We start from the raw sequence: 27992 nt of genomic DNA on the forward strand, positions 1-27992 counted from the left end.
AATGACAGGTATCCTTATAGGAAATAGAAGAGAAAAAGAGGGAGGGCCATATGGGGTGAAGGCCATGTAAAGATCGAGGCAGAAATTGGAGTGATGTGGCCACAGCCAAGGAATGCCTGGAGCCTCCAGAAGCTGCAAGAGACAAGGAAGGATCCTCCACTAAAGGCTTCAGAAGCAGCATGACCCCACCCACACCTTGATTTCAGACTCCTGGCCTCCAGAACTATGAGACAGCACATTCTGTTGTTTAGGCCACTCAGTCTCTGGTAGTTTGTTGCGGAAGATAACACAGCCACCACAGTGTGTAGAACACTGACAGGAACTCTACCTTCTAAGAAGACCCTTCATGTCCTCCTACCTCCACCACTGTGGACTCCACTGAGCTCATAGGTCCTTCCTTGAGCTTTTCCCACTCTCTCTTTAACCCCCTCCTCTTCCTCCTTCCCTTACTGTCACACCACCTTCAGCTTCTCCTCCCTCTACCCTGAAGAGTTAGCAGCTCACAGCTCACTCAAGTCCTGGTTCAGGATGTGTGTGTTCCAGAAGCACATCACAGCATCTCAGTGAGGGCAGCCTCACCCTTCTAGTAGCTGAGCACACTCATGTTGGAATCCCCTTGGCTCGGCTCTTTGACTCAACCCACATCCAATCTATCAAGGAATCTTGCTGGCCCTACCTTCAGAATAGACCCCCTACCTGATCACTCCACTGCCGCCAACCTGGTCCGAGCCGCCATCACCTCTCACCTGGATTGCAGCCACAGCCTTCTGATAGATCCCTCTGATTCCACCCTTGTCTCCTTACAGTCTACCCTCAACCCAGCACCAGAGAAATCATTGGATAACCTCGACCCTGTCACATCACCCGTCTGCTGCAAACCTGCCAGAGTCTCCCCATCTCACCCAGAGTCAGTGTCAGAGCCAAAATCCTTAAATGGCTCCATGGCCACATGTTTTGTGCCCTGTATCTCTTGGACCACGTCTCTGACTTCCGTCTCCTCATTCACTCCATTTTAGTCACAAGGGGCTCCTTGCCAGTCCTCAAACATACTCCTGCCTTGGAGGTTTTCCCTCAGCCTGGAATGCTCTTGTCCACTCGCCGAATTTCCTGGCCTCCTATATTTCCTTGCTCAAATGTCTCCTGCTCAGTGTGCCCTGCCCCCCCTTCCTTTCCTCTTAACCTGCTCTACATTTTCCCATGAAAATAATGTCAGTAACAAATGCATGACAATAACAAACTCTACAATAGGTCAATCTATCTACCAAAAGTGAAATAATTGCCATGAGGGTGCTGATATGAGGGGCACCTGGGTGGCTCAGTTGGTTAAGCATCTGGCTCTTGATATTGGCTCAGTTCATGATCTCACGGTCATGAGTTTGAGCCCCGCATCCGACTCTGCACTAACAGTGCAGAGGTTGCTTGGGATTCTCTGTCTCCTCTCTCTGCCCCTCCCCTGCTCTCTCTCTCTCTCAAAATAAATACACATTTTTCAATACATAAAATGAAATATGAAATCATTTTTTTCTAACAGCTGATCATTAAGCATCATTTGGGGCATTTAAGTCAAAAAGAATCCAAATCCTTTGATCTGGCTGATGGATTTGGCAAGGTGGAACGCTGTGCCAATTATACGGTGAATATCTTCCATAGGTTGAATGAGGTAAATCGGCCACAAAGTTATTGTAAAATATATTTAAGACACTCGATAAGATTATTTAAGCAAAAATATTATCCTGCGATTGTATTGAAATTAACTGTTTTGATTTACTCAGCTGGAGTACACCTAGTTAGTTAAACAAGATGCTTCTTAGTGAAAGAAGAATGACCATTCACAGAGCCAACCCACTGGTAGGCAGAGGCCCCTGCCCTAGTCTCTCTCTCTTCCCGCATTCCCAAGTCCTGTGGTCCATGTGGTGCCCTGGCAGTGTTCCATTTCACATCCTACCATCAGCTTTGCCTCACTCCACAGGACTTGAGAAAGTGGTACAGGAGCATGGTGTTTTTAGACCCCGGAGGGGAAGAAGTGAGTGAGAGGGCAGCTCCATGGCCTGGCCTCAGGATGGATTGTCTTAGAGATATTCACACTCCGAAGATGGCCAAGATTAACCTGATGGCACCCTGGGATATTACTGTTTCAGGAGGCCCTCAGGAAAATAGAAAGGAAGCAGAAGGAATGGGAAGAGAGTATGGGTCCAAGACACTTTGCAAGGCAAAATTAAATGGATATCTGAATGAAGGAAAAGAAGATGTCAAAAAAATGCAGCCAATGCCACGTATTGCTTGAGATAAGGAATACACCTTTGGACATGAGGTTCACATAGGTGGACCGTCCCCATCAATACCTCCTAGGGGCAAGCTTATACATGTTTGGGGGTCTCTCGGGCTGGGATCAGAGTTGAAGCCAAGATAACTAATGACTTCTTTTAGGCAAAGGATGTAGATGTAGAAGAAAAGAAAGCTGGAGGTTGAATCGTGGGTTGTACCCAGTTAAGAGCTGGGAAGAATATACAAAGGGGCCAAAGAAAGAAAATGGAGAGGACGGGATGAAGGATGAGGAGGAAAAGACTGAGAGAGCATTCTCTCAAAGGAGAAGGGGTTCCGAAGGGAAAGGGGGTCAGTGATATTGCCAGTGACAGAAATTCAAACACGAGGCGACTAGTGAGGAAAGGTTCTTTGCCAAAAAGAAAATCTAAACAAGCGGTGAATTTTAATTTGTCTTGCATCACTGAATCCCTAATGAAACATCTGCACAAGAATTGCATTTAGTATCATATAATGAGCTGGTAACACGGACAGCACTGCCTTTTGTAGATGCATCTGAATAGGACACACGTTGTTCTTTCAAGAAACACCACCTGAACGTTCCTTACAAACAAGGAGGGAGAAATCAAAGGGACTTCATTTCTATACCTTGCATGCCTACTCATATTATATTGTACTGCCATGGTCTCTGAGAGAAGAACACCTCTGGGTATGCAGTGGGTTAGGTAAACACCCACTAAATATTGATGCCTGCATAATTAGAATGACTAAAATAATCCTGGCATAAAATTACCCGAGCAGTTAGACGAGAGACAAAATGAAGTAATTTGATCATGAAGATTAATACAAGCCAACTCTCAGTTTTCAGGGCAGCTAATTGGAAAGCATTTATTATTCAAACCTTACTTTTCCTTCTGCTTTGTACTCTCTCCTCCTTGCCCTGAGAAGGAGGAAGGTGACAGCAGCGTCCGGGGTGGGGGGCGCAAAGCCTCCATATTGAGATGGTGGAAAGGAGAATTATGCTTATTTCCCTAAGGCAATGGTTCCTCAACTTTTACCTGTATTGATTCTGCCTCCTATGACACGCTTCTGTGGGCATGTCCAGGATGATGGGCCATCCTGTCCTCTCCTACTCAGACAGCATTGCAATTACAATGAGACTGACAATATTGTAGGTGTAATCTGTTTTTAATGACAGTTGTATGGAGATGTCTAATGTACATATCATAAAATCCACCCATTTAAAGGATACGAATCAGTGGTTTTTAGTATTCGCACAGGTGTGCAGCCATCACCACATTCCGTCACTGCAGAAAGGAACTCTGTACCCATGGTAGCCGCTGGCAACCACCAATCGGCTTTTTGTCTCTATGGATTTGCCTATGGACATGTCACATACGTGAAATCATGCAGTATGTGGTCTTGTGTGACTGGCTTCTGAAGCTGGCTAGTAAAAACACGAGCATAATGTTTTCTAGGGCCATCCATGCGGTAGCCCATATCACTACAGACGGCCCCTGACTCCAGACTTACAGGGGTGTGACTTTCGATTTTTCAACTTTCTGATGGTGAGAAAGCCATGGGCCTTGGGTAGAAACCACACTTGGAATTGGGAATCGGGAATAAGGATCTGTTCCCAGGCTACTGATTTTTTGGATGATCCTCTCTCGTGACGCCAGGCAGCAGCAGCAGGCCCAAGCTCCCAGTCGACCACGCGATCAGGAGGGGGAACAACCGAGACACAACCGTCTGTCCGCCTACAACAGTTCCGTTTGTCACTTTCAGTACAGTATTTGACAAATTACACGAGACACTCACCACTATTATAAAATAGGCTTTATGTGAGATGATTTTGCCCGACTGTAGGCTAATGTAAGTATTCGGAGCATATTTAAGGGAAGGGAGGCTAAGCTGTCATGTTCAGTAAGTTAGGGGAATTAAATGCCGTTTCGACCTACGATATTTTCAATTTACGATGGCTTCATCAGGACATAACCCCACTGCAAGTCGAGGAAGACCTGTACTTGGTTGCTTTTTACAGGTGAATAATACTCTATTCGTATGGACAGACCACATTTTATTTATCCATTTACCCACTGATGGGCATTTGGATTACTTCTTCTTTGGAGCGCTTATGAATAATGCTGATGTGAATATTCCCGCCCAAGTTTTGCACACGTAGTCTTGAAGATGATCTATAACAAAAGCAGCTAACATTGCCCAGGAGGGGTCTGAGGAGGACACAGACCTCACCTCATTTCATCAGTTCGGGACTCTTCTATACAGAGCCAGGGTTCCAATCCCCACCGCTCTGACTCTAAGGTCTGTTCCTTACCTCCTTGCTATACTTGCTCTAAGCCTAAAGACTAGAAAGGTAAGTTATTCATCACTTCACGCTCACTACTATACTATAGGTGAGACATTAATATGACACCTCCTAGCTGATCACAACATATCCTGTCTGAACACCACCACTCCTGAAAGTGTGTCCTCCTGGAGAAACGATCTCGAGGGGCAGACAGACACCCTCAAAGTGTATCAGTGTTTTCAGATGCTGTGGTGTCCTGAAACCACAGCCGAGCTCTGAGGAAGCTCCAGCAGCAGTCAAGAGGTTAATTCTGAGAAAAGGGTGGAATATGGGGGTCTGGATCATGCCCTCTCCCCCCTACAGACTTCTGCTGTCTTGCTGAATCCTCCTGGACAGTCCCAATGTAGACAATGGTCTTTCCCTTCAGATTAATTGGTCTGAGTACTATACAGAACTGTGTCTCCCTTTTCCTCTCCCTCTCCTCTCCTTTCGATCTCCACAAATATCGTTAGCCTGCAGTGCCTCTTTATTCCTCAGGCATGTGGCATTCAATCCTGACTCTATGCTTTTGCCCTGTTATTTTTTCCACCAAAATGTTCCTTTCTTCTCTTCTCCTTGGGCCACCTCCTACTTGTTCCTTAGGGCTCAGGTCACAAGCCACTTCAGGAGCTGTGTCCAAGGGAATCAGTGGGGTTGGACAGAATCCCCACTCCTCCGCAACCCAACATGGAGCACCCTTAAAAAGCACAGCACTGGGGCTCCTGGGTTACTCAGTCGGCTAAGCATCCAACTTTGGCTCAGGTCATGATCTCGTGGCTTGTGAGTTTGGGCCCCCGCATCGGGCTGTCCGCTGTCAACGCAGAGCCTACTTTAGAAAACTCTGTCCCCCTCTCTCTGCCCCTCACTCGTGCATGCTTTATCTCAAAAATAAATAAACATAAACAAATTTTTTTAGGGGCACCTGGGTGGCTCAGTCCATTAAGCGTCCCACTTCAGCTCAGGTCATGATCTCACGGTTCATGAGTTCGAGCCCTGTGTTGGGCTCTGTGCTGACAGCTCAGAGCCTGGAGCCTGCTTTGGATTCTGTCTCTCCCTCTCTTTCTGTCCCTCCCCAGGTCATGCTCGCTCTCTCTCTGTCTCTCTCTCTCTCTGTCAAAGATAAACATTAAAAATTTTTTTTAATAATAAAAAAACTTTTTTTTTTTTTTTTTTTTTTTTAAAGCACAGCATTACAGGATTCTGATGCGTAGCAGACGCTACTGGTGTCTTGCTTTCATTCCCTCACACCTGGAACCGGAAAAAAAACTAGGGTAAATCAGGGACACGGGAAAACATATAGACATACATAAACGTGGAGACTCCGAGCTAGAGAGTTGAAAAGACCTGGAGAGTGACTATTCAGTAGTTTCATGGAGCCTCATCCATCATCCATCCACCTATCATCCATCATCCATCCCAGCAGTACTGACTGAGCTGAGCACCGCCCCCCTCCCCAGTTACCAGGCACTGTGCTCAGCCCTGTGGGGACACAAAAACGGAGGCGGAAGTCTAAAAGCAGACAGTGGAGGTGGGAATAGCAGTAGGGATGACCCTGCAAGGGCTCCCGCGAGGCTGGAACGCTCGGGTTGGGCACCTGAGAGAGATTCCTGGAGTGGACCTGCTGGCCCAGCCCAGGTGAGGATGGAAGAGAGACCGCACATCATAGAGATGCCGAGACCTCCGGGCTTCCTAGAGAGGCCCGGAAGTGGCTCCAGGAGGCCGGCCCGACGACTCCCGCGCGGAGCGGGGGTGGTCGCGGCGGACGCACCGGCCTGGGGCGAGCGTATCTCTCACGGCCTGCGTGCCCTGCCGTCTCTCGCCACTGTGAGTGGGCCCCGGGCCTGGGTCGGGAGGGCCACCGCCGCTCCGCCGGGACCCGGGGCCGAGCCGGCTGTCGGTGACCCGGCCCCTACCCGCGCGTCGTGGCGGCCGGGGTGGGACGAGCCGGGCGGCAGGTGGTACGGGGCGCGGGAGTGAGTGACGTCCACCCGGGTGATGGGAACGTCCTTCCCTTTCCAGCGCTCTCTCGGATTCCAACGAGCCGGTCGCCGCGTGGCTTTCTAGAATGTCGCGAAGACCTCACACACTGTCTAGGCGCTGGGGGTTTTCCTTTTTTCTTCGTGTGTGTGTGTGTGTGTGTGTGTAACAGCAGACACCCCCCCCGCCCCCCCCCCCCCCCCAAGCTCAGAGTTTGCAGCAGGCACCTGTATCTAGCTAGACTTGATCACTTGTCATTTCGCAGTTCCTAGAAATACTACCTTTCCATAGGACGGGTGGTTCCCACTTACAGTGGAAGTGTGAGGTTCCCACTTAAAATGAATGTATTTCTTGTAAAAAGGTGAATAGATTTAAATAAAACATAATAAGTAATAGTAGCAGCGGTGGTACAGCCTTGTCTCAACCCCAAGGGGGCGACACACAGGGTTAAGAGTCCTGGCTGGGAAGTCCTCCAGGCCTGGCTTCAAGAGCTAGTAGCTCAACCAGTACAACTTGCATAATTTGTAGCCCAGTGTGTGTGTGTGTGTGGGGGGGGGGGGGGGGGTAGTTTAAGATATTTTTTTTCTTCCAGCTTTATTGAGATAATTGACCTAACACTGTAAATTTAAGGCTTGCAATGTGATGATTTGTTATACCGTGAAATAACCAAAATAAAGTATGTTAACATCTCAGGCACCTCACATAATTATTGAGTGTGTGCTGAGAACTTTCAAGAGCTACTCTTAGCGGGTTTCAGGTATAAAATGCAGTGTTGTTGACTGTAGTCACATATACTGCTGTATACTAGTTCTCCAGAACTTACTCTCTCTTATTATTGGAAATTTGTGCCGGCTCATTTCCTCCAACCCCCAGTCTCCAGTAACCACAATGCTACTCTCTGTTATGAGTATATCGACTTTCCAGTTAATTTTCTTTCCAAGTGTATTTGGCCTTTTAGGTTGTATACCTCCCACCCCCTTCACCTGTATCAGGGTTACTCTCCTTATCTTTAACAACATCTTTATTGCTTTGCTTGATATTAAACACAAATAATTTTTAGATCACGCATGGAATTTGAACAGTACCATTTCTAAACCCTCTAGCCTCAATGTATTTTCCTGATCTCAATCCAGTAAGAACACAGTTACCTTTTGCCTCTAGGTAGTACTTGGGCAGTAATTTAAAACACACCATCACAGGGTTAAACTACTTGGAGTTATTTTATCTTGCTTAAAGCAAACGTAGTAAAATTTTATTTTTATGAAAGCAGTCTTCAATTCTCCTATCTGTTGTGGACTCCAGTGGCACCTAGATTTGTATATTACATTATAATACCAGAGGGTTAGTAACGTCATCAACTTGAACTCAAGGGATGAAGGAACTGTGTGCATAATCTAAGGTTCTTATTACTGATCCTTCGCATTTAATTAGGTCTTTGTAAGTCTAAGGTACCCGTAGTCATTTTTATGAGTTTTCTCATAACTTCCCTGTGAGATGTCAACTTTATTACCCTCACTTTATCTTAGTATTATCAAGAGGTCAGGCGGATTTAAATTTCATTTTTTCCTGTTTGTAATTAAGATTCCTTTTTTTGGATCATGTACTTAACTTTAACCCATATCTGATAGAATGACTGCTCAGGTCAGATGTGACCCTTCCCCCCCTCCACCCAGAGGAAAGCAATTACTAAGCTGGGTTTTGAAAGAGCCTTAAAGTAATTGTGATTATAAACATTGGCCTGAGTGCCCAGCCTCAGGAGGAATCAGATGGTAACTAATTAATAAAACAGAAGCCATGAAGAATGTAAAAGTCAGGCAGCTAGTTGAAGAAAAATTGTATATGCTTCTTCTCCCTTCTGGCTTAGTGTTCTTGGAAGTTTGTTGCAGTTTTCCGGGAGATGTGTTTACTGCAGTGTTTTTTGTTTTTTGTGTTTTTTTCTGTGCTTTTTGATGTAGGGAGCCAGGAAGCAAGAAGGCAGCTCCGGGTGGGGATGTTAATGGCTGGTGATCTGTGAAGGTTTTACCCACCTGGTGGATAGGCTTCTTTTCCTCCATGTCTTGCCCCATCATTACTTTTCCCCTGTTCATTGCCACCTTTCTCGTCTGACCCCTTGATCAGGTCAGTCATACAAGTTCTCCCCTCGGATCCTTGTGGCAGTAGTTGGAAGCTGATGAGAAGGAGGGTGAATAGACCTGGCAGGTCCCCTGAAGCATTAGTAACGTGCACTTGTACATTCCCAGCATGATTAATGTGCACATGTGCCATGACTGACCTGTGGTCCTGTGACTGGTCCGGAGTGGGTGGTTTCAAAAACAGAATAATTAAGAGATTAGGGAGAATTTCTGTTGGAATTTTCTTAATTGGACTCTGAGGCCTGGTCCATTTTCTGAATCCCTTACCGTGGAATTCTTGTGGAGATGCTAAGAATACCTTGGGGCGCCTGGGTGGTTCAGTCAGTTTGATTCAGTTAGTTGAGCGTCGGACTTTGGCTCAGGTCATGATGTCACAGTTCGTGGGTTCGAGCCCAACGTCGGGCTCTGTGCTGACAGCTTGGAGCCTGGAACCTGCTTCGGGTTCTTTGTCTCCCGCTCTGTCTGTCCCTCCCCTGCTCACTCTCTCTCTCAAAAAAAATAATTAAACATTAAAAAATTTTTAAAAAATCTTAGACTTTGTTATCTGGCATCCTATTAATCAGAACTCTATTAACCAAACAGAACGTTTTCAAAGCCTGTGTGTGTCGCTTGGGTTAATGATGGCACACCCCTCAGACTTCGCCTGGGTGTGGCCCACTGCGGCCTCACCCAGTTGCTCGCAGCCGGCTCACATCCTGATTTCAGCGGAGCACCCTGGCATTGCGTCCTCACTGATAGGCCTCTAGCACAGCCCCATCACCTCCTACCCAGACCTTGCCGGTTTCCAGGCTCTCCTTCCCTCCGGGAAAAGTTTGATCTTTTGCAAGGACCAGAGGGCTTGGGGCCGTTGGGTTGTCTGCAGAATAGAATTCACGTTCCCCTTCAGGAGCTCAGAGGTGTCTCCAAGCTGACCCCAGGCTATCTTTCCCGCCTGAATCACTGTATTAATTACCTAACACAGCCTTTCCTGTCACCATTCTGTTCATTCATCATGCTCCCTCAGCCTGTCTCAGCCCGCCTCAGTCCTCTTGTTGTCACCCTTCAGCTCTGATGCCCACTTCGCAGTGAAGTCTTCTCTGATGAGGTCTTCAGAGTCAGTTTCTCTCCACGCCCAGCTCGGTGCTCCCACGGCACCTTGCTTACACCGACACGTGACAGCAATCTTGTTTCCTCCTTTTCACCTTGTAGTTTAGCTGCTTCCAAAAGCCTCACTCCATCGTCAGTTCCAGAATGCAGGAGTTCCGTCTCATGTAGCTTTGTGTTGTTTTCATTCCATAACCCAGACTTTTGTTTGTTTATTTACTTAGAGAATCGCAAGCAAGCTCCACGCTGCCAGCATGGAGCCCGATGCGGGACTCACGCTCACAAAACTGTGAGATCATGACCAGAGCCAAAATCTAGAGTCAGATGCTTAACCGACTGAGCCACCCAGGCACCCCTCAGAATTTCTTAGGAGAGAAGTTTAATGAAAATGGCAATGTTAAAGAAAGAAAGAAAAGAAAGCAGCAGTGTTCTTTGACTTACACAGCGATGACTCTTACACACTGCAGAGCCCTGCATCATTTGTGCCCAAAACAATTTTACTCAACTGGGTGTATTTCACAGTGTTCAAAATCACCCGTAAATTCAACAAATATTTGTTGAACATCTGCCATGTGGTAGGTTCTGGAAAAGACATGTCAGTGGAAAAGGCAGAAGGTCTCAGTTCTCATGGAACTTATGTTCTATTGTAAGGAGAGCAATAGTTTAAAACAAAAAAAGATACTTTCAGGTGATAAGATGTTCCAGGAAGAAACAACAGCAGTATTTAAGGTCAGGGGCTCTCCCTTAGGGCAATCAGAGAAGCATCCCTGACTGAGCAAGTGACATTCAGGCAGACCTAGCGATTGGGAAAGGTACAGCCGGGCAAAGAACAGCCCTTCCCACTAAGGTGAAATAGAAGGTGTGTGTAGCCCTCAAGTTGCAGGCGGGCTTGGCATCTCAAAGGGAGTCCAGTGGGCGGCGGGAGAAGGCCAGATGAAGTCAGGGAGGGAGATTGCCACCACATCACGGAGATACAGGGAGGAAGTCTGGGTTGAAATATCAGTGACTGACATCCACTGTGTTTAGAAACAGCCTCCGTAGCTGTCCCACCAACTGACCTCTCTCTGCATGGTGGACCGGTTAGCTTTCCTGGCGATCTCAGGTACTTAGTACGGTTATGCAGAAGAACTCGTCAAGCATTTCCGCAACCCTGTGCTTTTGAGAGATGTGACCTTGGTGCGTGGAAAGGTCATGGGACAACCAATCCCCAGACCTTAGAGCTCCAAGCAAAGGAAGTGTGAGAAATGACATCACGGAGTGCCCGTCCTCTGTCGGGCGTTCTGCTGAGTCTTCGTAAGCCTTGTTATCAGCTCCCCTTTTCTGATGCAGCACTAGGCCAGGCGGGGTCAGTAACATTGTTGCATTTCTTTCTACTAGGTCCAGTGAGCTCCTGACCGCCACCTATGGACTCCCGCAAATCCCCGAAGGAAACGGTCCTTATTACAGGAGGAGGTGGCTATTTTGGTTTCCGGTCAGTGCATCGATAAACACGTCTCTGGAATTATTTTATTGGTAGTTGCTGGGAAAAAAATGACAGCTTTTGACTGTGACATGAGTACAGTGTAGACTTTTACTCATTTGAACAGTGTTAAACCAGAAATGAACTAGGTTGCCCACTGCTCAGACATTGAAATTCAGAACTACAGATATATACTACTTTAAGAAAGATTCTTTGTAAAGGCATTAAATTGGGGGTGGGTGTAGATAATGCGCCCACCAAAAACATTTTAAAATAATACTTACTCTTTTTTCTAATGTTTATTTGTTTTTGAAAGAGAGAGATAGAGAAAGTGAGCAGGGGAGGGCAGAGAGAGAGAGAGAGAGAGGGAGAGAGAGAGAATCCCAAGCAGGCTCCACGCTGTCATCACAGAGCCCAATGCTGGGCTTGAACTCACGAACCATGAGATCACAACCTGAGCCGAAACCAAGAGTCTGAGGCTCAAGTGCCTGAGCCACCCGGGTGCCCCCAAATAATAAGTTATTCCTTTGCAGCTCCGTTATCATTCATGAATGTCCCAAAGAATGGATGGTGGGTCCTAAAACAGAGGGGGAAAATGGAACCTGTAGTTGCTGCCATCTATGTGAGAAGATAGAAGAAGCAAGGATATGTGGATCCTCAGTTTTGAATATTTGCGTGCTTACATAAGGGATTGTTGCACAATGAACATGTAAAGCGAGGGGACTCAGGATAAGCCCAGAAGACTTGGGTCAGCCCCACATTGATTGGTAAATTATTTTATGTGGTTTTCGTCAGGCATAGCTTAGTCACGATTCGATCTAACTTGCTTTTCCTCGTTTCAGCCTAGGCTGTGCTCTGAACCAGAAAGGATTCCACGTGATTCTCTTTGACATCAAAAGCCCTGCTCATCCCTTGCCAGAGGGAGTCAAGTTTATACACGGAGACATTCGCCACCTCTGTGATGTGGAGAAAGCCTTCCAGGATGTGGACATTGCATGTGTGTTCCATATCGCCTCTTACGGCATGTCGGGGCGGGAGCAGCTGAATCGAAGCCTGATTGAAGAAGTCAACGTCGGGGGCACAGACCACATCCTCCAGGTTTGCAGGAGGAGAGGGGTGCCAAGGTTAGTTTACACTAGCACTTTCAATGTCATCTTTGGAGGTCAAGTTATCAGAAATGGAGATGAATCTCTGCCTTACCTACCGCTTCACCTCCATCCTGATCACTACTCTCGGACCAAATCTATTGCAGAAAAGAAAGTGCTGGAGGCCAATGGTGCTGCCCTGGTAAGAAGTGATGGTGTCTTGAGAACCTGTGCTCTGAGGCCGGCTGGCATCTACGGGCCTGGAGAACAAAGGCACCTTCCCAGGATAGTGAGCTACATTGAGAGGGGTCTCTTCAAGTTTGTGTATGGGGATCCTGGGAGCCTGGTTGAATTTGTCCACGTGGATAACTTGGTCCAGGCTCACATTCTGGCCTCAGAGGCCCTGACAGCTGCCAAGGGCCACGTGGCCTCTGGGCAGCCCTACTTCATTTCGGACGGCAGACCCGTGAACAACTTTGAGTTCCTCCGGCCTCTAGTTGAGGGCCTGGGCTACAGGTTCCCATCCATCCGCCTGCCCTTGACCCTCATCTACTGTTTTGCTTTCCTGACAGAAATGGCTCACTTCCTTTTTGGTCGGCTCTACAACTTCCAGCCCTTCCTCACCCGCACAGAAGTTTACAAAACTGGCGTCACACATTACTTTAGTCTAGAGAAGGCCAAGAAGGAGCTGGGTTACGAGGCTCAGCCATTTGACCTCCAGGAAGTAGTCAACTGGTTTAAGGCACATGGCCACGGCAGAAGTCCTGGGGGTCATGCCTCCGGGTGTCTTGTTTGGGATGGGCTGGTGGTCTTCCTCTTGGTCATAGTGGTTCTCATATGGCTGCCTTCTCCTGTGGCTCGATCACTCTGAAGGAGCTAGAAACACAGATCGGATCACACTTGGTGAGATGGTTTTCAAGAAACACAGTATTAAACAATGTATCTATGTCTATCTAAATAAATCTACATCAATATCTAGATAGTTAGATACAAATGGATACCTGGTAGCAAATCTTGGCTCCTCAAATTGCTACTTAATAGATTCTTGGAAGGGCACTTGGGTGACTTGGGTGACTTAGTCGACTCTTGATCTCGGCTCAGGTCGTGATCTCACGGTTTGTGAGCTCGAGTGGCAGGGAGACTGCTTGGGATTCTCTTTCTCCTTCTCTCTCCCCACACCCCACCTCAAAATGAATCAATAACTTAAAAAAAAAAAAAAAAGAAAAGAAATAAAAGAACAGATTCTTGGATGAAGTCTTCATTTCTTACCTTCTTGGACCAAACCATCATAGGAGAAAAAAAGAAGCAAAGATCAGTTTGAGATGCGGTTTTGTGTGTCTTCCTCCTTTTGATGGGTACAGTAGAAGTCATTTTGGAGCCACAGAGCGAGATGAGGAAAATTGGAAATGTCTTGAGTTTCTCAGAAGTCAAAAACGTACTTACTTCTGTCCTCTACTATCTCTATCCAGTTACAGTAGACTAAAATGTGCACTGATACAGGAGTGGCAAAACACTAACAGGCTTGAAAATGTGTGAAAACCACCAAATTGGGTCAGATCCCTACAGACCAACCCTCTGAGGAGGTGGAAGCTTTTGAGAGACATTATATGAGCCATTCATTCCTATAGTTTTTAGGAATTACTCTTTGCCCTTTATGATATAAGGGCGTTACACCTGTGTGATCACATGGTAAGGTTTGATTTTTAAACAAATAGAACTGTGTCTTACCTCATAGGATTCTTTTGAGGATTAAATTAGACAAGACATATCAAGTGCCACTCAACACAGACAAGTCATTATTTTAATTAATAGCGTTGCCATACATTCCTGATACAAACCCTTATGAGGGTTTTCTTCCTCAGAGGAGTTCTGTTCAGAGGTGTTAGTGTTCTGTTAGTGCTATCGCTCTAACCTTTCTGGAATGTCTTTGGGGTAAGCCCCTCAGAGTCTGTAACCAGCACGTTTGCATATACTCAGTGTTTGTAAAGTTTTGGTCTCTGAGCATAGAGTAACATTTAGGAAACGGCTAAAAATCCGATTAAGGAAGATGGTCAAGGGAATGATGCTATTTGTAATTCAAAAATGAAACATAACTCTGAACTAATAGACTGCTTTTCTTCCGGAAAGAGGTTTTGTTCTCTGAAGGCAGCTTCTTTTTTTTTTTTTTTTAAATTTTTTTTTTTTTCAACGTTTTTTTATTTATTTTTGGGACAGAGAGAGACAGAGCATGAACGGGGGAGGGGCAGAGAGAGAGGGAGACACAGAATCGGAAACAGGCTCCAGGCTCCGAGCCATCAGCCCAGAGCCCGACGCGGGGCTCGAACTCACGGACCGCGAGATCGTGACCTGGCTGAAGTCGGACGCTTAACCGACTACGCCACCCAGGCGCCCCTGAAGGCAGCTTCCAATGAGGAATGTTTTGAAGGGTGTCATTACCGTCCAGCCACTCCTGAGGACTGCTGTGTAAGACATTCAGTTTGTACAGTTGCATAGGAACCAATGTGGAAAGAAGACAGAGGATCTTCACCCCTTCCACAATTCCAGTTTCAGAAAAGCCAGTATTAAAGCATAAGGCAGATAGATTGCTGCAGAAGGTGACGTTCGAGCTGTTTTGAGATTATTTGTAGAAAGAAGGTGCCAGGTGAATAGTCCCTGGTTAATGCTGCCTGGATCTTTTGGAGAAAAGCACTCAACCTGATACCAGGAGACCTGCAACCATGAATGGTTTGTGTGGCCTTAACCAAGCAATTGAAGCCTGTTTCCTCATTTGGGAATGACCCGTATCTGCCTTTTCTACAAACCCACCCACCCACCCTCCTCACACGGGTGGTTGTGAGCGTAAAATAAGATGTTGTGAAAGTACTTTCAAAGATAAATTAAAACATAAATATGAGGTGGTGGTGAGCATTTTTGGTAAAAGGTTTTCGGAGTCTTTTTCTATCTTAAGAAGCTTTTGCTTTAGCCTGGAGTTCGCTTGTATGAGCACCTAGGCAAGTCCAGCAGTCCAGGTGCTGCACGACGGGCTCCCCTGCTCACGTACAGCCCACTAATGGCATGACGTATCTGCACAAGAAGGCCACTGAAAGAGTGGATAAGTTCAGCAAGACATCTATGCAGTGTCCTTGAGAGGCATCGCAGACTTGCAGAACATGTTTTCAACGAGGTCCTGGAGAACAATGATAGATACTTCTTAGTTTTCTCGCACCAAGTAGACTGAGTGTAGTGGGGGTTTTCTTGTTTTCCACACGAAACTAAGGATGGCTATTTGGGCCTTGTTGTCATCCAGGGAAGAGACATTCGGCTGTCCCTCACCACTTATACCCATGTCCACTGTCCCCTTGAAACAAGAGCTCATCTACCGTTCATGAGCTCACTCTTGGTCTTTCTCTTTGTATTAATGATCTGTTGCATTACCCTAAGACATGCTACGAATTACACTAAGGTGTATCATGTTAACACAGTACCCCCAAGACATATCTTAAAACAACAAACATCACCTCCTGGCTTTTACAGGTCAAGTATTTTGGTGCGGCTTAACTGCGTCGGTTTGCTTGGAGTCCCTCATGAGGGTCATCCCATGGTATCTGGCACGACAGTCCTCGGGAAGCCTGACGGAAGCTGGAGGGTCCACCCAGGATGGCTCACCCACACGACCATTGGCAGGAGGCTCAATGCCTCACCATGCGGGCACCTCCGTAGGCTTGCTTGAATGTCTTCACGACATGGTAGCTGGTTTTCCCCAGAGCAGGTGATCCAGGAGAGCAGGGTGGAAGCTGCAATGGCTTTTACGGCTTATCCTCAAACACCACACGCTGGCACTCCACAGTATACTGGTTACACAGGTCAGTCTAATTCAGTGTGGAGAGGAAGGAAGTACCCAAAGGTGTGGATACCAGAAGGTGGGGAATGTTGGGTGCCAGCTTGGAGGCTGGACTCTTGGTTCCATCCTCTGAGTCATTTTTCCTTTCAGTGAAAGGTAGCCCGTGTAGATAGACAGTTAACATGTTCTCAGCCCATTACCACCCAGTAGAATTTGGGGGATATAAAGCCCTCTTTACATTTTGTAGTGTATCTCTTTCAGTCCAAGCTGATAATGTTAATGCAAATATAATTATTTTTGAACTCTGTGTGTCTCCTCTGAGTCTTACTCCAGTTCACTCCATTAGGCAAAAGCCACACCCACATATTTCTTGGAGATAAGTCCTTCTTTGCCTTGGGCTGCTGCTCAGACTGCTGAGGGACAATAACCCTTATTATTTGAACAACTTTTTTAGGGACCACCTTAGGTCTCTGAAGTCTTAAAAGGTTTTGTAGCCACAACCTCAGTCGTGCACGGTCATTTCCACGATACTGCATTGGCTACCCAGGTTAGCGCTATCCCATGTGGGAGGCTACACAGCACATAAAGACCAAGGGGTGGGGAATCACTGGGGTCCATGTTGGAGCCTGCTACCACACTCCTATATGTCTCATTGGCTTCCTTTATTCTCTCCTCCACACTGGTTGTAAGTGGAATATTTCTTCAGTGCTCAGTCCTAGACCCTCTTCTAATACCATACTTTCTCTCCCTAAGTGATCTTGTCCAAGCCCCTGGCTTTCATTTGCATCTCTGTGCCAAACAGAGACCACTAAATAGAGTTCCAGCCCAGACCATTCTGAGCTCCAGACCCATCTATCCAAGTACCTCGGCTTCTCTGCCTGGATACATCCCACACACTCTCAGTGCGCATATCCAAGATGAATTCACAATCTCTCCAAATTCTTCCAGGGTTTCTTTCTTAGTAAATGTTACCAAGACCCATTGAGTTTCTTATGCCAGTAATCTGGGATACTCTTTGATCCCTGCCTCCCCTTAACTTGACACACCTGACCCACCTTGAAGCCCATCGATTTTAACTTCTACTCAAGCATCAAAGTTGTGCAGTGAACAGGTGTTACCTCTCTGCCTTGGGTTCCAATAATATCCCCTTTTCTCTTCCACTACATCCCCTCCTGCCTCCCTTCAATCCATTCTCCACAAGTGGACTGATCCTATAAAGATGTAAATCTATGTCAGGGCACCTGGGTGGCTCAGTCGGTGAAACGTCCAACTCTTGATCTTGGCTCAGGTCATGATCTCACAGATTGTGGGCTTGAGCCCTACATCGGGCCCTGCACTGACAGTGTGGAGCCTGCTTGGGATTCTCTCTCTCCCTATCTCTCTGCCCCTCCCTTGCTCTCTCCCTCTCTCAAAATAAATAAACTAAACTAAAAAAAAAAAAAAAAAAGATGTAAATCTATTCACGTCCCTGCTCAAAACTCTCCTTAGGTTTAGGCTGAAAATCCTTAGTGTGAGCCCAAGGCTTTGCCTGCTCCGGCCCCTGCTTACAGTAGCTTCAAGTTCATCTCCCAGCATACTCCCTTCTCTGCCCAAGCTGTACCAGCTTCTTGCCTGTTCCGGGGTTTCAAGCTTCTCACACCCCTCCCCCACTGTGGGTCTACTGTTTATTTCAGGTCTCTTCTTCCGGTGGCCTCCTTCCGTGATCCCAACAGGTGAGATGTGGTCTTCCTGCCACAAACTCTTAGAGCACTTGCCTGTCTTTCACAGCCTTTATCACAACTGTAAGAGCCGTTGCAATTCTGTCTTGCGCCTGGAAACTCCGTGAGGGCAGGAACTTTGTCTTACTGCCGTGTCCCTCACGCCTTGCACGAAACAGGAGTTCAAGAAATATTTGTGAATGAGCGCTGTTTTTCCCTCTAAGAGTGAACACTCCTTTCTGGCGCGTACATTAGTGTTTCTGATCTGTCGACCTAGTAAGTAACGAGGCCAGGCCGCCTGTGGGCAGAGCGGAAAGTCATTTGTGTTCCTCTCACGTCTCAGCTGAAAACTGACCACTTTAAAGAACTCGGGCCTGTTTTCTGAAAGGCAGCTTTCGTCCTTTCTAAGGTCGGGGGACACCGCAGTCAAGGAATTCCGTTAGTTCATGGTTCCCAGCTGCCCTCACCTTCCTCAGCTGTAGATCGAATCCCCAAACCCACATAAACTCTGGAGCGGTGTTTCTCCTTGTGCACATGGGTCTGCTTCTAGACACCCGGGCATTCACCACCCCACTGGGGTGGGCCACCCTAAGCGCTGCTTCCCAGGGCTAGGTGGGCCGTTATCTGCGAGCCTGTTTTGGGGGTGGGGTGGGGGGGTCACACCATGTGACACAGAGCACCACAGTGGAAACCAAAGGTAATGCAAAACTGCCTACATCTGCAAAAAAGGAAGAAGAGCCTGTTGAAATACTTGCTTTCATAGGTGCTGTTCTAATCATGGATGTCAGAGGGTGCCATGTTATGAATAGCACGGTCCTGAGGGCCAGATGACTAATGCTGGCACCAGATGACCCAGGCTATTGTATTTTTTGAGTCTACAGAGGAGGCCTAGGGGTTTACTTTCCTAAGTCACCTCACACAGTGACTATAAGAAAGCCAGTACTGTTCTGCTGTAGATTGATTTACCGACAATTGTTGGGGCACCTCCTACCTTGTATCGCTTTCCGAATCCCCTAGCCTGACAAGCCGGCGTAATTCTACTTCTGGCTCCCACCCGGTCGTGCACTCTGGGGTTAATGGTCCCTGTGTGAGCCGGCCTCGGCAGCCGGCACCAAGCACTTCGTGTCTTATTAAAATTGTTCCTGTTTGGGGCCCTGATTGGCTCAGTCGGTTAAGCATCCAACTTCGGCTCAGGTCATGATCTCACAGTTCGTGAGTTCGAGCCCTGTGTTGGCCTCTGTGCTGACAGCTTGGAGCTTGGAGCCTGCTTTGGGTTCTGTGTCTCCCTCTCTCTGCACCTCCCCCACTTGTGCTCGGTCTCTCTCTCTCTCAAAAGTAAATAAACACTAAAAAAAAAATTTAAGAATCTTCTGAGCCTTAAATTTCCTCAACTGAGAATCAGAGAGATCACAACAGTGAGATTTTACACTGTTGGGATTTAGACAAAGCCCAAGAGACAGGTGAGCTACTGTATTTCCTTGAGTATAGGATGCCCCTGGCAAGGTGCTTGGTGAACCTGTACCCCGAGAAAGCACGAATCCCTCACCCCTAGGACACAGTGCTTGCTTATCATTCAGTGGTTTGTTTGGTTGGTTTTGGTTTTACTATATTTTGTAATTAAGTTTTTTTAATTTTAATTCCAGTATAGTTAACACTCAGTGTTATATTAGTTTCAGGAGTCCGATATAGTGATTCAACAATTCTATCCATCACTCAGTGCTTATCACGACAGGTGCATCATCTGTTTCCCCCCTATCCCCACCTACCTCCCCTCTGGTCACCATCCTTGTGTTCTCTAGAGTTAAAAGTCTGTGTCTTGGAGGCGCCCAGGTGGCTCAGTCGGTTAAGTGTTCGACTTCAGCTCAGGTCATGATTTTGCGGTTTGTGAGTTTGAGCCCCTTGTTGGGCTCTGCGCTGACAGCTCAGAGCCTGGAGCCTGCTTCAGGATCTGTGTCTCCCTCTCTCTCTGAGCCTCCCTTGCATGTGCTTGTGCGCTCGCTCTCTCTCTCTCTCTCTCTCTCTATCTCTCACAAAAGTAAATAAACATTAAAAATAAAATAAAATAGTCCCTGTTTGCTAGCATCCCTTACTTTGGAGAATGACGCCCACTCCCCTTTTTGATGAGAAACCCATCCCCAACCCTCCAAGGCGCTGACCTCCTCAATCAGTTGGACCCGACCAATCAAAAGGCCGCCATCCTTTTGCCCACAGTCATTGGTCGAAGTGGGCCAATTAGCATCCTGTCTTCAACTTTTCTCCTCGAGCTCCTCCCGGAAATTCTTCTGCCTGGGTTGCTTCAGCTGCGGGTTAGGTTCTTGAGCTACTGCGGCCTCTCCTACCCCGAAGCACAGACTGACCTCTGATGATATTGTTTGGGCTCCTGGCTCCCGCTGTCAGTTAGGTACAGCAGAGCCCAGAACTGGAGAAAGAGAAGTCCTGGATCGTCATGTCGTGTGAGTCTCAGTACATTTTCTTCTCTTAAAGCTTTTTTGAGTTGGGTTTTTCTCCGTGCATTGGAAAGGTCTTGGCACAGGTGAATACACTCTCTGGTGTCCAAAGGCGCTCACTCTCCACTCACCTGCGTGCCTTCTGCCTTATGGGGCAGGTGGTGGTGAGGGGAGCGTGCTTTTAAAAAGCCCCCAGAGAACTGAACGTTCGCTGGAGCTCTTCTTCCAAAGTCCGACTGATGTCCTTTCATAGAATCCTGCCCATCTGGGCTGGACTCATCTTTAGGACTTTCTTGTTGTGTAAGAAGATTGTTTGACAAAGTGATGTGTTCCCCAGAATTTCCGCGTCGTGAGGGTAGGGACCACGTGCTGTCAAGTTCTTTTTTTTATGTTTGTTTACTTTTGAGAAAAAGAGAGTGAGAATGAGTGGGGGAGGGGCAGAGAGGGAGACACAGAATCTGAAACAGGCTCCAGGCTCTGAGCTGTCAGCACAGAGCCTGATGTGGGGCTCGAACTCATGGACTGTGAGATCATGACCTGAGCCCAAGTCGGATGCTTAACCCACTGAGCCCCCCAGGCGCCCTGTGTTGTCAACCTCTTATCCAGAGCGCACCGCACAGCCCCTTCACCTGCCGGGTAAATGCTTATTGATTGGCTGAATGCATTTATCAGCCCAGTGACCTCATTTGAGGTGACAACTGTGCTACCCCAGTCGTCCCTTGTAAACCTGTGGCCCCCAGCCCTCCCCGAAAAGAACACGGGAGGCCCAAGTTAAAAACACAGATGCCAGGATTCAATGCAGGATTATTAAGTGCAGCCCTCATGGGCTGTATCAGAGCCCCAGATTTATTTCAGGTGCTCTCATCAGCAAGGTAACTGTGTGAGGGGATCGTCATCACTTCGCTATGTGTGTGTATGTAAAATCCTCGATTTTGGAACTCTGTTGTGTATACTTTGATAAAAATGACACGCAGACTCGGAACCCCTCCCATTGGGGCTGGGAATCGGCAGTCCCGGTGTTTCTGGTCTTCGCACAGGAGGTAAAAAATGCTGCCTGATGCCAAGCACGTGCTCCCTTCCCAAGATGTTAAGTGAGAGGCTCCCGAATCCTCTGTGCTCTTCCCCTTCCAGTGCTCAGCCCCAGCCTGGGCTCAGCACATCTCTGCTGAGTTCATCAAGGAGATGGGAGTCACAGAACGTCTTTAGATTCAGGTGACCTCCCTCCACCCACTTTCTGCAGGCACAGGTGTTATTTGTTGACAGACAAGTGGTGGCACATCTCAGCGATGACTTGAGCCCACCTGGAATCTGCTTCTTTTGGCCAAAGGGCTTGTTTTGTAACCCGTGTGGTTGGGCCTGGTTACCTGATCTTTTAGCACAAAACAGCCGTTTGCTATTGAAAATCTAACCAGAAATGGAGTCATTCAGATCGTGGCCTTTCTTTTCTTTTTCTTTCTTTCGAAGGTTTTATATTTAAGCAGTCTCTACACCCATCATGGGGCTTGGCTCACAACCGTGAAATCAAGAGTCACACTCCACCAACTGAGCCAGCCAGGCACCCCCAGACCATGGCATTTTGAAGCTGTACAAGTTCATAAGATGTTACCCTTCTGTATTTTAGAACTAGTGCATACCAGGAAAGATAGCTTTGTTACTGGAATCAAGTAATTATGGCTGAGGTGAAATCTAGTTCACTACAAAGAAATTACATGCAGTGAAGTAACCTGGGCAAGTAACTTTCAGCCAACAAGGGGTATTTGTGGTAATTTGCAATGCTTATTTTTAACAAGCTGGTTGAAGCATGCAAGTAATTAAATTCTTCATTACTAATATGTAGGACTTTAAAACACTTTTTTAAAAAACTAATTTTATTTATTGTGAGAGAAAGAGAGAAAGAGGGGGGAAGGGCAGAGAGAGAGGAAGACAGAATCCCAAGCAGGCTCCATGCTGTCAGCACCGAGCTCCATATGGGGCTTGAACCCACAAACTGCAAGATCATGGCCTGAGTCAAAGTTAAGAGTCAGACGCTTAGCCAACTGAACCACCCAGGCGCCCCGATATGTAGGATTTTAATCCTGGCAAATATTCTAGAGGTCTCTTCCTCCATTCTTCCAGGGGAGTCTTATTACAGACCTAAAAGTGAAATCTTTACTTACTAATACATATTTTTAAATTTTGTTATGAGAATGAGTCATTGCCTGCCCTTAACCATCCCCTGCGTGCTGGTGTCCTGAGCAGCTAATAGAGGTTTAAAGTGCTGCTGAGCTTTGAAGAGGAGTTGTTTGCTGTGTTGCTGGGGCAGTTACAACACCCCCGCTGAGTTGTGGTCAAGTAACTTCCATAGGGGATTGTGCTTTTAGGTGTGTCCAACACTGGGGAAATGATGGATATTAACCTGCCACCCTTGTTAACTAAGTTATTCAAAGACAGTCATTCTTAATAGTTCATTGTGATTACTGTTGACCATTTACCTCCTGTAAGGCTCTGTGTATTTAACCTCATTTCGTTTTCTCAATGACTTTTGAAAGGAGGTGCATTTATTAGCTCCCATTCACATGTGAGGTAACGGAGGTTTAGAGAGATGGCATCTCTCGCCCAAGATCATCCAAAGCCATTCATCCTGGAAGTGGCAAAGCTGGGATTTGAAACAGGTCCACTTGAATCTGGATACCAAAGTCTTGACTGACATGTCTGCAGTGGCTTTATTTCAGCATGGCATGTATTCAGGGCTAAGCATCACGCCGACACTATATGCAATTGCCGACACTATATGCAATTAAAATATGAATTTAATTGTTGCAAAACCCACTTCACTGTACATAGGGATTTGTGCTGCACCAACTTGTAGTAAGTTACATCAACAAGCAAAGCATTATTTTACCCTATTAATGCAAGTGTGGTGGGGCTGGGTGTATATGCGTGTGGGAGGGTAAGTTAAGGAGGATGGCAAATTAGAGCTGTAATAACTTTTATAGAACATCTTCCAAGGATAGTTGATTTGTTTTTGCACCTAATCGTATCCTAGCATGGGTACTCCTGCAACGTGCTAATCTCCTCTCCCCGAATCGATGTCTTGGGAGCAGAGCCCAAGTATTACCCTCTGCTGACGGACATTTGCCTCGCCTGCAGTCTCTTACATCATTCTGGGTACAGAGCAGGAGCCAAATAACAACCTGCCAAAGTTAGGAAAATGCAAAGTCCAACTTGTTGAGCTACCCTTTGGCGTTTAAATTCTCCCAAAGAAAGGTGAACTGTTTTCACAGCCCTTCGGAGTGGAGGTTTCTCTAAGCCCTGGGAAGATCTTAGACCGTTGGCCCAAGCGGAAAATAATTATCTGGTGGCGGATGTTCATGGTCCCTCAATACTCAAGGGACCTGTGCGTTCATGTGCGCTGCCTTAGGCGGGATCGGCCTTTCATTCGCAGCGTGACTTCGAACCGATGTGCCGCTCCTCTGCAAAGCGGAGAGAAAGCCTTCCCTACTGACAGACAGAGCAGCTTGTGTCCATGAAGTGGCACGGAGGCACTTGTGTAACCTGCAAAGCACTGTGCACATAGATGCTTAATTAATAGCTATTCTGCTGGGGGAGGCAGCTGGTGGTGTGCAGGAACAGATACAAAGTGCTGGTTGAGTCGGAGGCATTCACTCGGAATGCTCAGTAAGCAATTAGCCAGGCAGGACTGGGGTGTGAATGAAAGCTGCATGTTCAGATAAGGAAGGTAGGAGTGAAAATGTTTCATTGATTCCCGCCTAATTAACCTGTGCCAGTTTGTTTACTGTGGCTTTAAACGCCTCAATTCAGTGACCTTTTGAGCTCTAATGTTTGGAGGCTTTTTTTTTGAAGCTGGAGAGGAGATTACACTATGCTAGAGAAAAAATGGTAGTCTGTTGCCTGTCTGCTTTACATTTCGTTTTATTTATTTGTTTATTTATTTATTTCTCAAGTTAACTAACCTTTTGTTGTATTTAAACAGACACAATGGTGTCTGCAGGCCGAAAAGCCAACTCAAAATGGGTATCGATCAACCTCTTTATACCCTCGGAATACATTCACTTTTTGGTTTTAAACGTAACTGTACAAATAATGCATCAATACATTTTCCTTGTAAAAATTCAAAACACTGCAGGTAAAGAAAGGCAAAGAACCCTTTTACCAACGTACCCCAGATTCTGTATGTGTGTAGATTTGTGTAGGAAATAGGGCTCTAGTATTCATTTTTCTCCGTACTGTGGTCTTGTAGCCAGATTGTCGCACAGAGAGTCCTGACACCGAGGCTTTTACTTCCAGGAAGTAACTTCATCTGTGCCAGCCCTGCTCAGTTAGGTTCGTACCCAAAGAACGGAGCCTTGAACACCATGTGGCATAGTTTTTTTTTTTTTAATATATATCTGTTTTCTATTTCTTTGTCTCCCATATATGGTAACACACAAACATGCAGTCTGATTAAGTGGTCTCATGTTGCAAGGTCGTGAGAGATGTCGTCATGTACAAGTATAGCCAGGCTGCCTTGAGGTGGGGTTTTCCCCCTCCCCACCTCATTAGGAAGGGGACCCTACCACAGTCTCATGCCCCAGATTTCCTTCGGTTATTTGTGTTTCTTATGAAAAAGTATACATTCCTTATTTCCTGACATAGGTGTGCTGGCATATTATATGATAACTACATGTCACAGTTTGGCCAGGACAGCTCCAAGTTTATGCCTGTAGTCTTAGCCTCATTTTTAATAGTGCCGTCTTTCACTTTCAAATACATCCCATTTTGTACAATAAATGAAAAGGTCACTCTGTATATGATATTAAAATCATAAAGGATTAAGTATTTCCCCCATAATATAGGTATTAGAAGTTATTATGAAGTGGTTTTAAAGGGAAAAAAATCATTTTGCACACATATAGTAGAATCTGGTCAGAAATCCTAAATTCTGAGTATGCAGCAATATTCTGCCAATCTTGAGAAATTCTAGTATAAAATTACCTGGCTGGAGGAAATTTTATGTATATGTGTTTGTCAGTGATCCTTTGATATAGCTAGCTGCAAAACACATACACTGGTGGAAGAGAAGGTAATCTGACATGTGGGAGTATAAAAGCAAACACCGGCCCTGTATTTCACTGAGTACTGGGAATTAAAAAAGACAGCCATGATGTAAAGTCTATTTGAAGGAATTCCTCTACACTACAGGCAAAATAAAGCGCATCTCAGTAAAAATTGGTCAAGTCAGGGGGCGCCTGGGTGGCTCATTTGGTTGAGCGTCGAACTTTAAGCTCAGGTCATGATCTCGCGGATTGTGAGTTTGAGCCCCGCATCGGGCTCTGTGCTGACAGCTCAGAGCCTAGAGCCTGTTTCGGATTCTGTGTCTCTCTTTCTCTCTCTGTCCCTTCCCCACTCTCTCTCTTTCTGTCTTTCTCTGTCTCAAAAATAAATAAACGTTAAAAATATTTTTAAAAATTGGTCATGTAGCAAACCATAATACGTTAGAAAAAATTCCTCTGCCAGTAGCCTTTGTGCATGTAGAAAAATAAGTATTTCAGTAAATATTGGTACAAATTGGGGCGCCTGGGTGGCGCAGTCGGTTAAACGTCCGACTTCAGCCAGGTCACGATCTCGCGGTCCGTGAGTTCGAGCCCCGCATCAGGCTCTGGGCTGATGGCTCGGAGCCTGGAGCCTGTTTCCGATTCTGTGTCTCCCTCTCTCTCTGCCCCTCCCCCGTTCATGCTCTGTCTCTCTCTGTCCCAAAAATAAATAAACTTTGAAAAAAAAAAAAATTAAAAAAAAAAAAATATTGGTACAAATTATGCAGCCCAGTGATACACTTGAAAAAATTCCAGTATCAACCTTGGGAATGCAGTAAAACAAACTATTTTGCAAAATACTCTAGGATTCAAGCAACAAGGAAAACATTTCAGTGAATTCAACTGGAACTTGGTATTTCAGTAAATAGAACAACATGATTCCAAAAACGTTTGTGAAAGGTATTGTTTTACTCTTCATTTTCTCAAAACCTGAAAAGCCATCTGCACTGCCTGAGTATAAGTAATTCTCATTGTTGGCCCATGACTACATTAGTAGCAGGGTCAATAATACCTTCAAATGATGCATTGTCCTTCTTGATATGATGGTTATTACATCAGTGATTCCACCATCGCAGACTCGGGAAATGATAAGCCAAGTCCTGCTCGGGCCAGTGCCGTAGGGATGGAAGTGTTCAGAGCAGATGGAAAGGCTGCCCCAGCCTCTCCCCAGGTGTGGGAAGGGCTCTTGGTCTCTATCTCATCAGAACTTCACTCCCTACCTGTGCTTGTGCTGTATCTACCTCTCCCGCCTCCCTGCCGAAGTCGCCAGCATGACTCACAGGGAGAGGTATGGGAGCTGGGAGGTCAAACACCGAGATTGCCTTTCTGCGCCCCACCCTGGGCACACACTTTGGGGTGTAACCAGGCTCCAAGGGAGAAGCTTCAGCATATCAGCTTGTCTTTGTTTTACAGACCATTGACATCGATGTAGACTTCTGGATACCATGGTGGCATGGAATGGGTCTTATTTATGACCATCAAATGAAAACGCTATACCTGATTGTTTTTAGGACCAGCATAGCATTCATGGTGCACAAACACTACCCTGCTGCCATAGCCATGGCCTTAGTGATACTTACCCAGTTTTCCACGTGGCCAGTTTATCAAACCGCACAGCTGTGAATGCTCTTAGACACATCTCCAAATGAGTCTCGACAATAGACACCCAGAAGTGCAACTGGTAATGTTAATACATTCTACTGTGTCAGACGTGCATTTAGCTGCTCATTTCAAAAATTACCTCAGGGGCACCTGGGTGGCTTAGTCAGTTGAACGTCCGACTTCGGCTCGGGTCATGGATCTCACAGTTCATGGGTTCAAGACTGCTTCAGATAATTTGTCTTCCTCTGTCTCTGACCTTTCCCTGCTCCCCTCTGTGTGTCTCTTTCTCAAAAATAAACATAAAAAAAATTTTTTTTAATTCAACTCTTCATTTAGGCTCAGGTCATGATCTTGGAGTTCATGAGTGTGAGCCCCGGGCTCTGCACTGACAGCACGGAGCCTGCTTGGGATTCTCTCCTGCGTGCACTCGCTTTCTCTCTCTCTCTCTCTCTCTCTCTCTCTCTCTGCCTCTCCCCTACTCACATGTGCTCTCTCTTAAATAAACTTAAAAACCTCAGAGTAGTTGAAAAAACGGGTTTGTTCTCCTGTTGCACAGTCCAGAAGTCAGCGGGTCTAAGGCGTGACATCAGGGACCAGGCGCCATCTTCCCACGCTGTTAGGCCTTCGTTCTGACAATTCTTGCTGAGAAGGTGCGGTATTTCTAGGTGTCCTTACAGGCAAGAACACAGAAATAAGCGAGGTCAAAGGGAACGCCAGGTGCTTCCGTTCCTCAAAGCCTATGCTGTGGCTTCTTCTCACACCTGCCGGCCAGAACAGAGATCCGTAGCTACGCCTGGACTGACACTGGCAGGTGTGGGAGGCAGGGGGCGGGGATGGCCGGCCCTGAAGTTCATTTGTTTCCTGAAGTGGCTGCACAAATTTACCCTGCCCCCAGAGTCCCTAGCTTCCTGACACCATTGCCAGAATTTTCTCACGTCTCAATTTTTGCCACTCTGAGGAGTAAAGAAAAATGGCTCATCACTTTTCTGATTTTACACTTCTGTGATTA

At 46.5% G+C, this 27992-nt stretch overlaps 1 protein-coding gene, 1 long non-coding RNA gene and 1 pseudogene across 5 annotated transcripts in view; 1 reads left to right on the forward strand and 2 right to left on the reverse strand.

The window, feature by feature from the left end:
* LOC147573340 (large ribosomal subunit protein uL23 pseudogene) overlaps positions 1 to 943 on the reverse strand; it is a 1486-nt pseudogene extending 543 nt beyond the window's left edge.
* Positions 1 to 13595, forward strand: part of SDR42E1 (short chain dehydrogenase/reductase family 42E, member 1) — a 25612-nt gene extending 12017 nt beyond the window's left edge. The window contains exons 1-3 of one of the 4 annotated variants that reach the window (XM_086688820.1): positions 6124 to 6244; positions 11179 to 11272; positions 12103 to 13595. In XM_086688820.1, coding sequence (XP_086544946.1) covers positions 11205 to 11272; positions 12103 to 13216 — 1182 coding nt within the window. In that variant the 5' untranslated portion in view covers positions 6124 to 6244; positions 11179 to 11204 and the 3' untranslated portion in view covers positions 13217 to 13595. Of the gene's footprint in view, positions 1 to 6123; positions 6245 to 6295; positions 6434 to 7192; positions 8705 to 11178; positions 11273 to 12102 lie in introns of those variants that run through there. The other 3 variants (XM_086688818.1, XM_086688821.1, XM_086688819.1) reach the window with 3 other exon arrangements.
* Positions 11294 to 27791, reverse strand: LOC147573341 (uncharacterized). Its single transcript, XR_015244638.1, has 2 exons — positions 26962 to 27791; positions 11294 to 13221 (listed from the first exon to the last, which is right to left on the reverse strand). It is a non-coding gene; the product is annotated as an uncharacterized LOC147573341 (long non-coding RNA).
* Positions 27792 to 27992: the final 201 nt, after the last annotated feature.

Source organism: Puma concolor, chromosome E2 (genome assembly GCF_028749965.1).
Source record: "Puma concolor isolate L17-30 chromosome E2, mPumCon1.1.hap2, whole genome shotgun sequence".
Taxonomy (NCBI): Eukaryota; Metazoa; Chordata; class Mammalia; order Carnivora; family Felidae; genus Puma; species Puma concolor.